Source organism: Setaria viridis, chromosome 8 (assembly GCF_005286985.2).
Source record: "Setaria viridis chromosome 8, Setaria_viridis_v4.0, whole genome shotgun sequence".
NCBI lineage: Eukaryota > Viridiplantae > Streptophyta > Magnoliopsida > Poales > Poaceae > Setaria > Setaria viridis.
In genome coordinates, this window is record NC_048270.2 from 4,032,951 (window position 1) to 4,050,393 (window position 17,443).

Here is a 17,443-nt window from a genome sequence, read left to right on the forward strand (position 1 = left end):
AAGGTTCCAAGACACACAGAGGTCTGATGCAAGGGAGCAAAGCTGCAAATATATATGATGAAATATATATTGTGATTCGTAAATTTATCACGACTGGGTAGATATAATGGCGTGTATGTGTAATGATGGGCATTATGTTAGCATATTTCTCGTAAGATTCTAGCCCATGCAGGAGTACAGCTCGATGGACTAGCATATTTAATTCTGAATACGCCATGCAGTTCGTTACATTCTTATTACTCCCTCCGTTCGTAAATATAATATGTTGTTGACTTTTTACTCCAACTTTGACTATAAATATCTATTGAACGAGTTAGTTAACTAAAGTAAAATGTGTATCATTATATCTATTATCAAATGTTCTTTAGATTTAACTTGTAGGTTTATCTATTTGCAAAAATATTGGTAGAAAAGACGAATTATTAAACAAATGAAAAAACTCAACGGTGTTATATATTTAAGAACGGAGGGAGTACATCATTTGTTTGCACTGATATGCCACTCGCATCTGGTCTGGCCTATAATTAGAAAAGTTTTAGTTTTAGTTCCCTGCTGCTACCAGCTCGTACGTGCACTTTGAATCTGTATTGTGAGTATTGGCTGGCACACTGTTGAACTGATTATATTGATGATTGTTTTCAGCACTCCCTAGATGGCGTTGACAAGTGCGGTCCAGCAGCTATGGAACCGGTGGGAGATTCAATGTGTGGTGCTCGTGAGCTTCTCCTTGCAAGTCTTCCTTCTCCTCTTCTCGGGCATCCGGAAGCGCCACGCCTCCCACGTCCTCAGCCTGCTGCTGTGGCTCGCTTACCTGTCGGCCGACTACGTCGCGACCTTCGCGCTTGGCCGCCTGACGATCCACCTCAATGACCCGCGGCATCAGCTTGTCCTCTTCTGGACGCCCTTCCTGCTGCTTCACCTGGGCGGCCAGGAGACGATGGCAGCCTTCTCCACTGAGGACAGCCTGCTGTGGAAGCGCCACCTACTCAGCCTCGTCTCGCAGGTCGTCTTGACCGTGTACATCGTGGCTAAGTCCTGGCATGGCGACAGCAGCAGCAGCAAGCAGCTTGCGGCACCAGTGGCGTTGATGTTCATTGCTGGGACAATAAAGTACGTCGAGAGAACATGGGCGCTCATGTCGGCGGCAAGCACGATGACTCCCGGGAGCAGCTCCATAACTGACCATGTGCTCCACGTAGAGAACGTGTCATCGACGATGCAAAGTCCTACTTCCAGAGGCTCAATGCACTTGTATCAAGTGCTCAAAGAGATGGCAAGCTAGACTACTACGAGGGCCTCGTAGGAGTGGCCGGGAAAGGCCACCGGATGTGTGTGCAATTCTTGACAGACATGACCCCTTTCCTGAACTGGCATAGCGGCAACATCATTGACCGCACTATCAAGAATCTCCAAGATTTGAGGAACCAAGAGCTCGGAACCCAGATCGCTTACAAGCTGGCTGAGATCCACCTCTCGCTCATCTATGATTTTTTTTACACCAAGTATGGGGTGCTTCAGTTCCATCTGAACCTGCTTAACAGCGGGGTCGAGCGGCTCATCACATTTGGTGCAACCTCCGCAGCGCTGGCTCTATTCCTCAAGGCTCATCTAGATGGACTCTTCTTCAATTTGAGCAGAGCCGATTTGATTGTGTCTTATGTTCTGCTAGTAGGTGCCGTCGCATTGGAGCTGTCCTCCACCGTCATGGCGATCTCATCATACTGGCCGTACCTACCCGGCAGGAGTCCATTGGGCGGCGATGGAATCCAATTCCCGGTAGAAGTACAATGTTCAATGTGGTGAGGTTTGCCAACCCAGTGGACAAGGAGCTGTGGTCAGGAAAGATGGCGCAATATAACCTGATCAGTGAGTGCATTCGAGGAAAGCAAGGTAACCTGTTCATGAAGGCCCTGCGTAAGATTGGCCTCGTGTCTGACATCACGCACGAACAAGTCTCTCCTGGCCTGAAGATGTTCGTCTTCAGCAAACTGCTGGGCATAGCGACCACTCGGCATGTGAGCCATTACCTGAAATGGGACTTTAGCACCTTCCGTGGCCAGTGGCTGCGGTGGGAGCTGGAAGCCACGGAGGAAGGAAGGTCGATAGACCAGACACTGCTCAACATTGAGGGTGGGCATTTCACGGGGATCATTCTCATGTGGCATCTCACCACAGAGATGTGCTTCTACACCGACAACAAGGAGGATCCCCCATGGAGAACGATGAGCCGGCAGCTGTCCAACTATGTCCTGTACCTCGTCGCAAAGTGTGGCGTGAAGAGTGGCAGCAACGGTTATTTCGAGCTCGGTAAGCTCAGCCGCGACGTGAGGAAAGCTCTTTCTCATGAGCGTTTCTCTCGAGGGCGCCTGGAGCAGAGCAAGGTCCTCCTGTATGGTTACGAGGGGCATGGGTATTTCTCTGCTCGTGCCAGTGGTATCGCCAAAGAGCTGCTCAAGGTCACTTGCTCGATCAACTCGGAGGTGGGAGCTCATCGCCACTGTATGGGTTGAGATGCTTTGCTACCTTGCACCCAACTGTGATACTGGGTTCCATATAAAGAAATTGAGCACCGGTGGTGAGTTCGTCTCCCAAGTCAGGATCTTACTCATTATTCTGGGCATTCCTTTTCTTCGGGATCCATGGCAAGAAGCCGAAGGTAATAAACTTTACAAACAACGCAACGTGCTGGCTTACAATTATAATTATCCATTTATTCCGTCAGTGTTTATTCCTACTGTACTTGAAGGGTAACACAATAGGTGGGTCTAATTTTATGCTACCTCTTTTGTATCTGACAATAATTAGTGTTTACATATAGTGGTGTTTAGATAGCTTAGTTGCTCTGGTTTTCAGATCATTTGATCAGTTAGGTTTAAAGCAGGGAACAATTTTTAGGTAAAGATAATTTGCGGTGTCATTTATATAAAATTAGTTCTCAGGGTCGTTTGATCGTAGTGCCACAAATCGTTCCAAGCAATATGATTGAATGAGATTCAAAGATTTTGGTGGCCTAATGTTGTGCATTTTTTGAGGGTTGGGGTGTTTGAGCTATCCACTCTGGCGCATATGCACTTTTCATGTTTCTGGATATCCTTAGCTTGCACGTAAAAATAGTTTTTAGATTTGTTTCCTTATGGTTCTTCAGTTATATTCTTTTATGCAGAAAATGTAATACGTAGTTACTGACCTAGTTAAATTCATTTTGTAAATCAGCTAAGGATGACGCCAAGTATTCTGACTTCGTAATGTTCTAATTTCTATTGTGGATAACATGGGATCCCAACTCCAGCTTATTCGAGAAAGAAACTCTCTATGCTGAGGTCTATTGCGTTGATGAAGATACAAGTATAGTTGGCATCCTTCGCAAAAAAAAAAGGTATAGGACGTATGGTTGTTGTGGAGCTTTGTCATGAGTCAGATTTTCTAAGCAGAAATCTTCTATATGTTGCGATAATACTTGTTGTGAAACACAAAAGATTCTCGTAGTATGTACATGTTCAAATACGCACCCAAGTGAGACTCGTACTCTTTAAGCTAGCTATTATTGTAAGCACATTTTGTTTGAACAATTATCTGTCATGAGAATAAATTTCCATATATAAGAGTGAAATTATACCTATCAACCTAGACGTCGATGTAGCCCATGATATTTCTCACATGTTTTGGTGTCCTCTAGGGAATTTATCAATTAAATATATATTTAGGATGCCTTAACTTCATGATAAGTCGAGAAGAGAGGATGTTCAACCTTCAGTAGATAAAATGATTAAGAGAAAGAGTTGCTGGTTGGAGGGGGAAGCTTTTATCCTATATCCAGGTAGAGTGACTTCAATTAAGGCATGCCAGAGCTCGTATTCCCATTTATCGTCGCTCCTTCATAAAATTACCCAAATAGGATATTAAGCTCATAATTTCTCACATGTCACATTGCCTTTGGAATGGTAGTGAAAACAGTTCTGGTATTCACCTTGTCAACTGGGAGTGTGTCAGTTTAAGAAAAGGATATGGAGGCCTTGGTATACCTAACCTCATAGACCTTAACCTGTGTTTGCTCACCTCCTGGCTGAGAAGGTATTCTGAGGACAGGGAGAAGTTATGTCAACAAGTGATAGACTATATATAAATACAAAACTCAGAAACCTAATATTTTCTACAGTTCAGATAGAGGCGTCTCTAATATTTTCAAAGGTGTCCTTTGGGCCGCCAAAGCAGCTAAATGGGTTACAGATGGAAAGTTTGCAATGGGAGAAGTATTAGGTTTTGGGAGGATATTTGGGTTGGTAATTCTAGCTTATCTGTCCAGTATTAGGAGTTATACAGAATAATGAATGAGCAGACAGCCACAATTGCTGAGCTATGGGATGGTTGTGTTGGATTATAATTGGATCAGACATTTTGCTTTCGATTAAATCAATAAATTCCAAGAGCCCATGTTATTTTGTGGGAGTTATATGGTAATTACATTTATAATAAAACCATACAGGAAAAGAGAGGTTACTTGACCAACTTAAAAGGTGTATCGTGACATGCACCCATGGAATAGTTGGCGAAGGGAATAATAGTGCCACACGCGTGCGCTCTCACTTGCTGAGCTGAGCCGAGGGCATGAGCGTGGGCGTGGCCATGGCCGTGGCGGCCGTGGTGAGGCGTGGCATGTGTGCGTGCGTACTGTGCCGTGTGCATGATTGGATTGAATTCAATCAACATGGTTTTAGAAACCGATTGATTCCCTGGTAATTGATTGGCGCATCAATGATAGATGAAAACGGTGGATTGATTGAGTCCGCCTTCCTTCTATTTGTGGCCTCGCTTCCTTCTTAAACCCGAACCCTCCCTCTCCCGAGACATCTGATCTCACCTCCTCTCGCGACTCTGCTGCGTAGCGCTCTAGCTTCCCCGTCTCGGTTGCACTGCGTGCACAGGAGCAGGCCTCCAGAACCATCACCTCCTCCGAGATCGGATAGGTGGGTGATAAGATTTTTGGGGGCACATCACCGTGCGACTGCTTTTTCCCGACAACAACTCCATCAATTGAGGGACTGCACTGTGTACCTCTTGTAACATCCCTACTTTTTATAACATTTAAAATACACACTTTTTAAAAATTTTCTTTAAACTAAACATATTCTCCTTTCCCCAAGTATTCAAAACATTTTTATAAATAAAACTTGCACAAAATACTAGCATATGTGTTGCATTTGATTGCTATAGGAATACCATTTTTATAACACCCTTCTTGGATTAATATTTGAAAGAATTTCAAATAGCCAAACCCTATTCTAAATTCTTTCTGAATATCATTCAAATTCTTGACTAAATCTACACCCACACCTTCTCATCATCAAATCCTTTAAAACACCGAAACCTTAGGAATAATATTTCCATAATATTCTTTTTCTCAAATCCTAGAATTAATATCCAAAGTTAGTCTGAATATGAATTCTATTTCAAACCTCTGAGAAATCCCTCCTCAAACCCAAATCTACCCAAACATCATCAATCTTAAAACCCTTTCAAAAAGCCCCAATTCTATGCCCTATCAAAGCCCCCACTTCAAATCTAAATTTGAGAACTATTTCAAATTTCACCTCAAAACCCATGCAAACAAATGCAAAACCATTTAAACTTTCAAACGGGCCGCCAACCCTCCTTCTGGCCCGGTTTCCCCGCCTTCGGCCCACCTTCCCTCAACTCCGATATTTTTTATCTATCGATAATGTAAAACCTTGGTCACCAGTCCGTCCTCCCCATCCCATTCACCATCTTCTTCCCTCAAGCAGCCGAGAGAAGCCACCGCAGGCACTCGATCGGTCCATGTCCAGCTACGGCTTTTCTCTCCTGTAAGCGTTAACCACCTAGATCACACTGTAACACAAACCCCTCCCGGTACTCCTGCCTTCTTCACCTGTGTCCAGTCCAACTGGCATTCACCACCTCCACCTCCGCTCTCCGCACATCCAGCTGTTGCCTGGTCAGGCTGTACAAGTGCGCCTAGGCTTGATCTGTACGTACGCCTCGCCTGCAACCCCATAGTGCAACAGATCCAGTTATGCGAACCATGTGGGCATTTGGTGCCGGAGGTCACTGAACTCGCCGTGTTCGTCAGGTCAGTTTCCTTAACCATTTGTGCAATTATTCATGTATAAGCTCAGTCCCTTGTTAGGTACTCTCTCCGCTTTACAATGTCTTGTTCATATGCCATAGAAGACTGACTAACCATGTGAAGCTCTAACAGTAGCCAGTGAACAATTTACAGTTTAGACATAATTTCTGCCTCACTCTCTCATATTCCCGTACAGACCCTTCTTTGGTAATTAGGAACTTATAATATCTAGTATTTTCTTCACATACGATTGCTATGTGCTAGCCGGCCTGATGCAGGTATATGTCTATAGTCGTTAGTTATTCTCCTCCCTTTATGATTCCCTTCAGGGCCGGCTCTAAGGTTTCAAGGGCCCTTGAGCAAACCGTAGACTATGGGCCATTTTAACTTAAATATTTTTTTCATTCATAACAAAAAAAGAAGATGGTAGTACTGATGATATGTACTTAATTCTTGAAAAATATTATCAATACTACAAACTAAAAGAGCAGCAAAATGAAATTAGTATGATTAATTTATTACTTCAAATAAGGACCAAACTCCATGACTCCATTGATAAATGATGCTTTAGTGTTTGAAATAAACCTCCTTCATGCATTTTCTTAATGCATAATTGTTAAGGACTTGTGTAAAGCACCCTTTAAGATTCAATAAACTGGTCATCTTATTTTCTTTTTTTTTTATTTTCTGAGAACACAACAAATGCTTATTAGGATTCTAACACCTAAATAGCGAAGAAAAAAAGATAGGAATTAGAAGTTTAAAGCCCTAGAAATCTAAGACACAATAACCTGCTAAGCTAAAAATTCACACGCCGCTGAAGCAGAGATAGGAATTAGAAGTTTAAAGCCCTAGAAATCTAAGACACAATAACCTGCTAAGCTAAAAATTCACACGCCGCTGAAGCAGAGAAATATGAGGAGGACCCGTTTGCCGATTGATTTGCACATGAGCGGTGAGGGTAGACGATTGTGGATCTCCTTTCCATTTTGGGGACAAGGATCAGTCGATCAGACAGCTGAATGGGATGGTAGGCGCAAGGCCGCATCACTTTGATTTTGCGGCGCAGGGGACGAAGATGGACGAGTGCACGCGGAACGCAGATTTGTTTCTGCGTCTGGCTGCTAGCAGCCTAGCCACTAGCAGGCTTGTCAGGTCTCATTGCCTCAAATGTAAGTACACCATATAAATATTTAGACCTATTACATATAGGATCCTGGGCCCCTTCACTGGTAGAGAAGTGAGCTTTAATCCCGGTTGGTAGGGGGCAAATATCCCGAAAATGCATCCGGGATAAACCATCCGGGACAAAGGGGGGGTCTTTTATCCCGGGTCACTTAACCGGGACAAAAGACCCCCTTTTATCCCGGTTGGTAACACCAACCGGGATAAAAGAGTTGAGAGCGCCGACGCTGCAAAAAAAAAAAAACTTCCCGAGCTCCCAGGCAGGCCCCCACACGCCCGAGCTAAAAGTCACAAGTCACGCGTAGCTTCCTTGCCATCCCACCTACACACCACATCTGACTATGTAGGGGATACTATCCTTTTGTATTAACTCGTGGGGGACCCTTTTATCCCGGTTGGTGTTTCCAACCGGGATAAAAGGGTCCCCCACGATTTAATCCCCTTCCAGTCACCTTCCAGTCACCTCGTTGGGGCCCTTTTATCCCGGTTTGAAACACCAACCGGGATAAAAGGGGGTCTTTTATCCCGGTTGGTGTTTCCAACCGGGATAAAAGGCTCTTGACCCTTTTATCTCGGTTGGTGTTACCAACCGGGATAAAAGGGGGGGTCTTTTATCCCGGTTGGTGTTTCAAATCGGGATAAAAGGCCTCTCAGAGTCTTTTTTTCCCATTAGCCTTTGCAACCGGGATAAAAGGTTCCGGTTGGTGAGCCTCCCACCAGTGACTGAGTTTTAGTCCCGGTTGGTGAACCTTTTATCCCGGGCCAACTTTAAACCGGGACAAAAGGGGGCGTATGGAAAGTCAGTTCTCTACTAGTGCTTCCTGGTATGATATTTGGCCTAATTGTGGTACTGCAGAATCCAGATCCTGCTATTCATGGCGGTGGTCTTGGATGCTTTGGCATCCTACGTTCAGAACATGCTGGCAGAGATGGCAAGAGATGAGTTGCAAATGCTGTTCGGGGTCTCCGGAGAGATCGAGAAAATGGACATCAAGCTTGAGTACCTCAAGAACTTCCTCGCTGATGCTGACAGGATGAACATTACCAACCAGAGCGTGCAGGCATGGGTGCGAGAGCTTAGGGATGTCATGTACGAAGCCACAAACATCCTCGACATCTGCCAGCTCAAGGCCATGGAGCGGGGTAAGGGCCATGATGCAGGGTGCCTCAACCCCTTGCTGTTCTGCATGCGGAATCCCCTCCACGCCCACAAAAATGGCAACCGCGTCAAGAACCTTAACCAGAGGCTAGAAGAAATTAGGAAGCGTAGCTTCAACTTCGACTTCGTAAACCTCAGTTCATATGAGGACAGTAGCAGGAGGGTGGCATCCGCTCGTCTTCGTAGCCGTGAGATAGCTGGGGAGCTTGATGAGTCAAGTTTAGTCGGCGAGAATATTGAAGAGGACACAAGAAATCTGGTTGAGATACTGACAACAGAAGATCTAATAAAAGATGAAAACAACAAAATGATGGTTTTCGCTATTGTGGGAGTTGGCGGGATTGGTAAAACCACTTTGGCCCAAAAGATCTTCAATCATGACATCATCCAACAAGAATTTCCAAACAAAATGTGGTTGAGCGTCAACCAGGGACTTCGGTGAGACGGAGCTTCTGAAAAGAGCTATCATCGAAGCTGGGGGTGTGCCCACCAATCTACTGGAAATATGAAGAGTGCGCTTGACTGAGATCTTAATTAAGGAGGCCTTGAATGGGCAAAAGACCTTATTGGTCATGGATGATGTTTGGGATCCTCAGGCATGGGAAGGTGTGCTCAAAACCCCCTTTGTCAATGCTGCCCTAGCTCATGGTTGCCGTGTCCTTGTTACCACAAGGCATGATGCAGTCGCAAGAGGGATGATGACAAAAAAGCCCTACCACCGTGTCAATAAACTTGAGCCCGAAGATGCATGGTTGTTGCTCAAAAAGCAGGTTCGTAAGAGTTAACCCATGCAAACAAAATGATTTTTCATTCATGCATCATGCTTTATAACTTATAACTGCATCAGATTATAGCTAATCTGCATTTTTAATTAATAGCAATAACCCGATTCCCTGCTGCCGCATTATTATTATTATTATTATTTCGCACATATGAATTTTACATCAGTAACTTAACCTCAATGAATGTGAAAGGACAAAATCTCGTACTTCAATATGTAGTAATGTTATAAAGCAGATGAAGACTCAATGTGGAAGTTGGTCACAATTTCCTAAAGCATATTCAAATTAGAATTAAAACTTTGGACTACATTTTATAAATTTTTTTGTTATGCTGGCAAGATCAAAATTTTGAACCCCAATAGGCAATGGCTTGGCGGCTAGATTCTTGTCGAACTAATTAGCAAACTTAGGATTCTTGCAAGAAATAGCAAACTTAGGATTCTTGTCGAACTAATTATCAAACTAAGGATGACATCATCCTACTGCTGAGATGGATGGATCGGACTTAACCGAGACAACATCAGCTCAACAACAGTAGTTAAACGCTAAGGATCTGAAAGCTAATGACACGAGGGGCAAAGATAGAGATCTATCGGATCTAGTAAAGATACAACAATTAAAGCATACAAGATCAAACTAGCCGATACGATCAGATAAATGGTGAGCTTTTGAAATAATTAAGAGATCGATGCAAGTTAACTTAATCAGATCAAACAAACTCGATAACTAGCCTTACGATAAGAGGATCAAAATATCGGACTGAACCGAGAAAGTTTTGATACAAATAATGTAATGACCGATAATGACGGTACTTACAAGCCTGCCGGAGGTCGAAGTCGATACAGTCCTGCTCGCTAGAAGAAACTCGGCGAGATTCTACTCTAATCCTATTCCTAGGGTTTGGTGGCATGAAGCTGAAAAAAGTTGCATTGATTGATTGTTGACTATTCTCAGTACAATGTCCTAGGTTTATATTTATACCTGGAACAAACTAAAGTTCTCGGTCACGGTGTGAGCCGTTACAATTATTTCTAGAATCTACCTAAGATAACTCTCCATGCTTTCCCTAATTTGGTGGAGACAAACATGTCTGCATCGGGCTCCCTTCGCTCCCATCAGCTCTGGGACTCTGTCCTTCCGTTATTGATCCTGGTCAAAAACTAGCGTCAACAGAGGCATAACAGTTACACACGTTCTGATTCAGCATGTATAGTAGGTCAGGTGTACCTAACGTGATTTGCTTGCAGCGGCTGGTTGCTTCGATTTCAATTAGTGGCCAGGCAAGCTCATTTCAGTTTCTTGATACGTAATGATATGTGATGAGGTGATCAGGTATATCATTTGAATTTTGCATTGCATGAAATAGTTTGCCTTGTATGTGCTAACCTACGTTTAGCCCGTAGTCTAATGTGTTCAATTAGGTTCTCTAATTAATTAGCCCGATGGACAAACGACTTTTGTTCGTGCATGTACGAGGAAAGTTCAGTCGCGTATTGTTATGTGATTCTTCTGCTGTCTGCTTGCGCACGTTTTTGACCTATTTGGCAGAGCTCCAAGAGTTGATTTTCTGCTAAATCCAGCAGGAGCTTTGCCAAACAGTTTTTCAGGGAGAAGTGATTCTCTGCTGATTTTGTAAAGTGATTCTCTGAAATGAACTAAGAGGATGGAAGTTGAAAAAAAATAGCTTCTCCTAATTCTATGAAGTGATTCTGCATCTGATTTTCAGCCATAGAATCACTTCTCTTAATGAATCAGATCTCGTAGAGAATCAGAATCAGATGGAGCTCTACCAAATAGGCCCTGAAAAGGTCATGAAAGAGACATGATTTAGGAACCTAGATGACACGCGCTGCCAAGTTCATGTACCACTGGTGCATTTTACTCCACGTTCTGAATTCAGCATGTACTGTAAGTCAAGTGTACCTAACATGATTTGCTTGCAGCGGCTGGTTGCTTCGATTTCAGTTAGCGGCCAGGCAGGCTCATTTCAGTTTCTTGATGCGTAATGAGAAGTGATCAGGGTATATCATTTGAATTTTGCATAGCATGAAATAGTTTGCCTACTATGTGCTATTGTGCTTTGTTTCGCAGTCGTAGTGCAAACCTACCTTTAGCCCGTAGTCGATAATTAGCCCGATGGACGAACGACTTTTGTTAGTGCATGTACGAGGAAAGCTCAGTCGCATATCGTTATGTCGTTATGTGATGCTTCTACTGTCTGCTTGCGCACGTATGGAACCTTGGGGTACCTAGGAAAATTGAAAAGGTCATGCCGGTCATTTCGCGATAATGAAAGAGACATGCCACGTAATGATCACGCACACTTGCCATGGAAAGGTCACATCATACTCTTTGAATTTCCACCACTCGCCATGGCCGTTTCCAGATGTCGGGTGTGATGAGCCATATAGGTTTAAAAATGTTTTTCGTTCATAGGGCCGGGGGGGGGGGGGGGGGGGGGGGCGTGGCCCCCGCTGGCCCCTAGCTGGCTCCGTCCCTGACTCGCGGTTCCATGGGTCCAGCCGGTCGGCTTTACCAACTCAACTTTTCTCGTCCTCTGTCCTCTATCTCCCCTCGCGATGTGTCCTCTATCAAGGTATACAAAGGGCACACCAGACTGCCATGGGAAGAAGACTCATCAGGAACTCAGTCTGAGCAACGACCACAGTTACAATGGGAGGCCGGAACAGGCTGCTCTTCGCGGCGCTGCTGCTCCTGCTCTGCGTGTCCGCGTGTCTCCAGGGTGCGCGCTGCTCGAGCAGAGAGGGCGGCGAGGGCGGGAGTGGTGGCGGTGGATACGTCAGAAATGCAGCTGGCGGCGGTGGATACTTCAGTGGTGCAGCTGGCGGAACCATTTCCAACTGGCGTGACCCGCTTGGTCAAGGTGCTTTGAGGGTCTGCGGTGCCGCTCTCGCCCTCGCAGCCGCTGCGCTCCTTTGACGCTGTTCTTGGTTTCCTAGAGGCTAGAGGGAAATTTTATATCTCATGAGTTTAGTAGCATATGTGAGTATGACTGTATCATGCTTTTTATTGCAGCAATGGCTCGCTGCACTATTCACTAGCCAGTACATAGCCCTGTTAATTGGGTTGTAACCCACCAGGAAATCAATATAACCCACTCCAATTCAAACCTCCACCATCAAACATCATACCACCCCAAACTTTCCAACACATAAATTATATAAACTGCTGGTCACGTATGGTTACAACCCAATAAGAACCCATATGATAGCTACTAGTAGCCAAACAAGTTCTATTCAGTCACTTTCTCACAATAAGAACTGCACAGGGGCAACCCACGCATCCTGTCCACCTCCCGCATCATCTCCTCCACATCTGGTCTATCACTCTCTCTCCTAAGTTGATCATCACCTGACGAAGCCGCAGAGTACTTAAAAGACAAGTTAATAGTTTGACTAATGTTAACTGAAACTGAATGCAGGTTTATGTTTAATTCAAGCTCCTGCTATTGTTACAAGGAACTGTGATCAAATCGGATACCATTTCCAATAATGAGATAAGCTGAATGGCAGAATCATTGACAGAACATATGTCACATTATTAGACGACTTCATTTGTTACTAACCAACCATACCTCAAGGTAAATAGTAAATCTTATTAAACCTTAAGGTAAACATAAATACTCAAACCCACGGTGTATAAAACACCAAGCGGTGCAGAACAAACTGAAAGTGACGATTCAGCTATAAACGGCCATTGTGGTACAGAGTTACCAACATGGAAACAGACTAGTAATTAGAAACTGCTACTGTTACAAGCAACTTCAAAGTCCGTATCTCTGTCAGACTACAATCCTAATGTTCATACTCATACAAGTCCATTCAGATTATATATGGATCCAGGGCATGAGTGGAAATAAGGTGATGCTGGAAATAAGGTTCCATTCAGTACATGATTCTGTACTGACATTGGATAGAACATGATTGATGAAGGACAGAACAATGTTCAGCAGACCAATGAGGAATAAAAGGGCTTTGCAAAACTACACGCAGTCATAGATTGTATGACCAAAGACATATACCCAGCTAAATGTCAAGACTAACAGAAATACCCAAATGACTAATTAGTGTCAGATGACAAAAGACAAGGGCTGCTGATTCAGTCTACAGGCAAACAAAATGTAGAGGCAAGCAATATGGCTAGAATGCCAACAAACAACTAACTAAACAGTAGACAGACAAGCTAACCATGGTCTGTTCATCCAAGAAACAAGAGCAGTAAAAAAATTAAATAGCTTCAGAACTCATCTCTTGAAATAATTCATTAGAAACTTTTGGCAATATAGGTTGTTCAAATAACACAAGCTATATGGGTTGTTGAAACTAAAATCATATATATTAGCAATTCACTTCCTATAGTTGGCAATAATGTCCTTTAAACCAGTCAGATTTATTCAGAATTGAATAGGGGGGCTAATCCTTGATTTCACGAGGGAGTCACTAGCAAGAAAACAAGGAAAAACATAGTTACTTTGCTACTCATATCGACAAAAAGAATGTGTAGCTAGGCCCAAATACAGTATGCTCCTTGCACTAAGAGGTGACAAACTAAGGAGGCAAGCTCTAAAGGAACGGAAAGCGGGTGGTACAAGATGAATTTACACTAGCCAGGCCCACATTATGACGCACAAGCGCCGTTTCCATGCGGAAGAAGTGGATCTTTACCTACAGCTGCAGTTGGCTGAGCACCGAGAGCTCCATGAGGCAGCACGTCATCGAGGGCCTTGATGGTGATCACGACCTGCAACCTAGGAATGCGCCATCGTCATCCCACCTGACCTCGACGCGCCACATCCTGCCAGACGGGCCGACAACATCACCTGTTCGCTTCTTGGATAGCTCAGATTGCCGCAGCAGCTGTGGAGTCCGGGACGGGCAGGAGGCGTTGCGGCGGCACAGGCGAGTCGGAGGTGGAGGCGTGGTTGTGGCAGCGGCGGCGGAAGAGAGGCGTGGCTGCTGCGGCAGCGATAGAGGGAAAGGAGGGAGGCGAAGCGAGGCCACGGGCAAGGAGGAGGTCGAGGCGTGGCGGCTGCGGTGGCGGCGGCTGGGGAAGCGAGGTGTGGCTGCAGCTGCGGTGACTGCGGAGGGAAGGAGGCCATGTGAGGCCCTTGGCGCACCATGCACCCGCGAGGGTTAGCATGCTGTGGCTGCGACTCGCCTCGCCAATCCATGTTGTCCTAACGGTGTGTAATCCATGGGTTCAAAGTCATTTGATCCAAAACTCACTACGGGAAACAGGGAAGATGCCGAGTGCCAGGGGCACTCGGCGAAGCCCCAAAAACACTCGGCAAAGCGTTTGCCGAGTGTAACACTCGGCAAACGACACACGACAAAAATCTTGACGGCAAACACTGATTCGCCGAGTGTTTTGTGTCGGGCACTCGGCAAAGACTTTGCCGAGTGCCCAAAAAACACTCGGCAACCAATTATTGAAAAAATAAAAAAAAAAAGTCATGCTCCGCCACCTGCTCCGCCGCCGCCGCCGCCGCCGCCACCATCCTCTCCTCTTCTCTTCAGGCCCCGGTGCCGGCGGATCCGGTGGAGGGGACGGGCGGGCGGCGGATCCGGGGGCCGGGGACCGGGGGGGCGGCGGCGGATCCGGGGGCCGGGGGCCAGGCGCCGGGCGGGCGGCAGCGGATCCAGGGGCGCCGTGCGCCGGGCGGTGGCGGATCCGGGGGCCGGGGGCCGGGGGCCGGGGGCCGGGGGCCGGGCGCCGGGCGGGCGGCGGCGGATCCGGGGGCCGGGGCCGGGCGCCGGGCAGGCGGCGGCGGATCCGGGGGCCGGGGCCGGGCGCCGGGCAGGCGGCGGCGGATCCGGGGGTGCCGTGCGCCGGGCGGCGGGTGGCGGATGATCCGGGGGCCGGGGGCCGGGCGGGCGGCGGCGGATCCGGGGGCCGGGGGCCGGGCGCCGGGCGGGCGGTGGGGCCGGGGGCGCCGGGCGGCATACCGGGCGGCGGGCGGCGGCGGGCGGCTTCGGGAGGGAGAGAGGAGGGAGAGAGGAGGGAGTACTGACGGGGGCCGGGGGTAGTGAGGGGGCGGGCGCTTAAGTCCTTGGGCGGCCGGGCATTAAGTCGCCGAGTGTCCTAGGTAACACTCGGTGAAGGGTGCTTTGCCGAGTGTCTACACTAGGACACTCGGCAAAGTTATTTTAAAAAAAATTTAAAAAATATCTAACAATTTCAAAAAATTGTTAAAAATTTACATAAAATAATATATATTCTCTATCCACTGTACAAAAAGTTTTGTAGTCTAATCAAAACTCGACCGTCATTTTGACTCCAAATCTTATGCAATCCTTCTCAACGTTACTATTTTTCTTCGGAAATACTTCGGTTTGTAAACATCGTACGTGATGAAATGTGCAAAACATTCTCAATTTTTTTCCACAGCTTCCACCTATGATATCATCACATCATGACAAATCTCATGATTTTTAGACTTTGTTTATTTTTTTTATAATTTAAAAATATCACTGCCACACGTTCGTGGTCGTGTTTTCTGAACAAGATGTTCGAAATTTCTTGTCATTTCATGGGTCAGGTCTCAAATTGGGCCAAAAAACATGAATATCATTTTTCTACTCATTTTGTTCCATAATTTGAATCACTTCCTGTTCAAATTTGACTTATACCAAAAATTCCCTTGAAATGCAATTAATTAAATAAATATAGCAAATAAATCCAAAAATATACCAAATTTTAACATGGAGTACCACATGTTGTATGTGGGGAGTAGAAAAAATTTCATGGTGAAAAAAGGAAAAAAAATTATTTTTTTGCCGAGTGTCAAAAAAACACTAGGCAAACCCCCCTGTTTGCCGAGTGTTTTTTTGACACTCGGCAAACCCCCCTCTTTGCCGAGTGTTTTTTATTTGACACTCGGCAAAGCCCCGGTTTGCCGAGTGTTTTTTTTTGCCGAGTATTTTTGGCTTGGCACTCGGTGAAGAGCTTGTTTGCCGAGTGCTCGAAAAAAAACACTCGGCAAAAAAAATACACTCGGCAATTTTCATGTTTCCCGTAGTGACTAATAAATACACTCCAAATACACTCCGGACTACCTGCTCCAAAAATTCAAATCGAACCGGACTATTTGATGAGTGAGCCCACTATAGACTAACCAAAACAAGCCCAATACAGAAACCTAGCCATTAAAACTAATAAACACAAACTGATTAGCAGGGCTACCCGTGTATCGATCTACTCGTGTTTCCGTGAACTATGATCATCGAATAATGAAAATATATATTATATGTTTATTTAGGGCCGTGTCCAATAATGTCTTTATCTTGTTTGTCTGCATAAAGAGGCGTAGATAAAGGAACTAGGCAGGGAGTTTTGGCGGTAGTAGAGCTGTATGCGTTGAGATCAAAGGCACGAGGCTAAGGAGTTTGCCAGCACGAGGCTAAGGGGTTTTTCAGCACGAGGCTAAGAAGAAGAAGACGTGAAAAGCATGACTATAAGGAGCACATGAGAAGCATGACTATAAGGAGGCGTGAGAAGCGTGACTACCTGGAGGCGTGAGAAGCGTGACTCTATAGGAGAGTTCAATTTGTACACGCTACTCCTAAAGATCTTAATGTACAACATATTCTAAGAATATAGTAGATGAGAAAGGGTATTCATGGTATGTAAAATGACCCCCGAGTCATTATAAAAGGGGAGCACTACCCCGTTGTAAAGGGACGGATAATTTTGAAAGAGATAGCAAGTGCTTTTTCCAAAACATCTGTTATGTTGGAGTCTCTTTGAGATTTGTTTCCCAAGAGGCATGATGCAGTCGCAAGAGGGATGATGGCAAAAATGCCCTACCACCATGTCAATAAACTTGAGCCCGAAGATGCATGGTTGTTGCTCAAGAAGCAGGTTCGTAAGAGTTAACCCATGCAAACAAAATTATTTTTCATTCATGCATGTGGTTGTTGCCAAGATGCATGTACGAGGAAAGCTCAGTCGCATATCGTTATGTGATGCTTCTACTGTCTGCTTGCGCACGTATGGAACCTGGGGTACCTAGGAAAATTGAAAAGGCCATGCCGGTCATTTCGCGATAATGAAAGAGACATTCGACGTAATGATCACGCACACTTGCCATGGAACGGGTCATATGACTCTTTGAATTTCCACCGCTCGCCATGGCCGTTTCCAGATGTCGGGTGTGATGAGCCATAAAGGTTTAAAAATGTTTTTTGATTCATA

General features: G+C 45.4%; 1 protein-coding gene and 1 pseudogene across 1 annotated transcript; both read left to right on the top strand.

Moving 5' to 3' along the window:
* Positions 1 to 438: 438 nt before the first annotated feature.
* Positions 439 to 2,510, top strand: LOC140223633 (uncharacterized; annotated as a pseudogene).
* A 5,561-nt stretch (positions 2,511 to 8,071) lies between these two features.
* Positions 8,072 to 8,968, top strand: LOC117833287 (putative disease resistance protein At1g50180). Its single transcript, XM_034712729.2, has one exon. It carries the CDS (start codon positions 8,164 to 8,166, stop codon positions 8,887 to 8,889), a length of 726 nt encoding a protein of 241 aa, XP_034568620.1. The 5' UTR covers positions 8,072 to 8,163; the 3' UTR covers positions 8,890 to 8,968.
* The last annotated feature ends 8,475 nt before the right edge of the window (positions 8,969 to 17,443 follow it).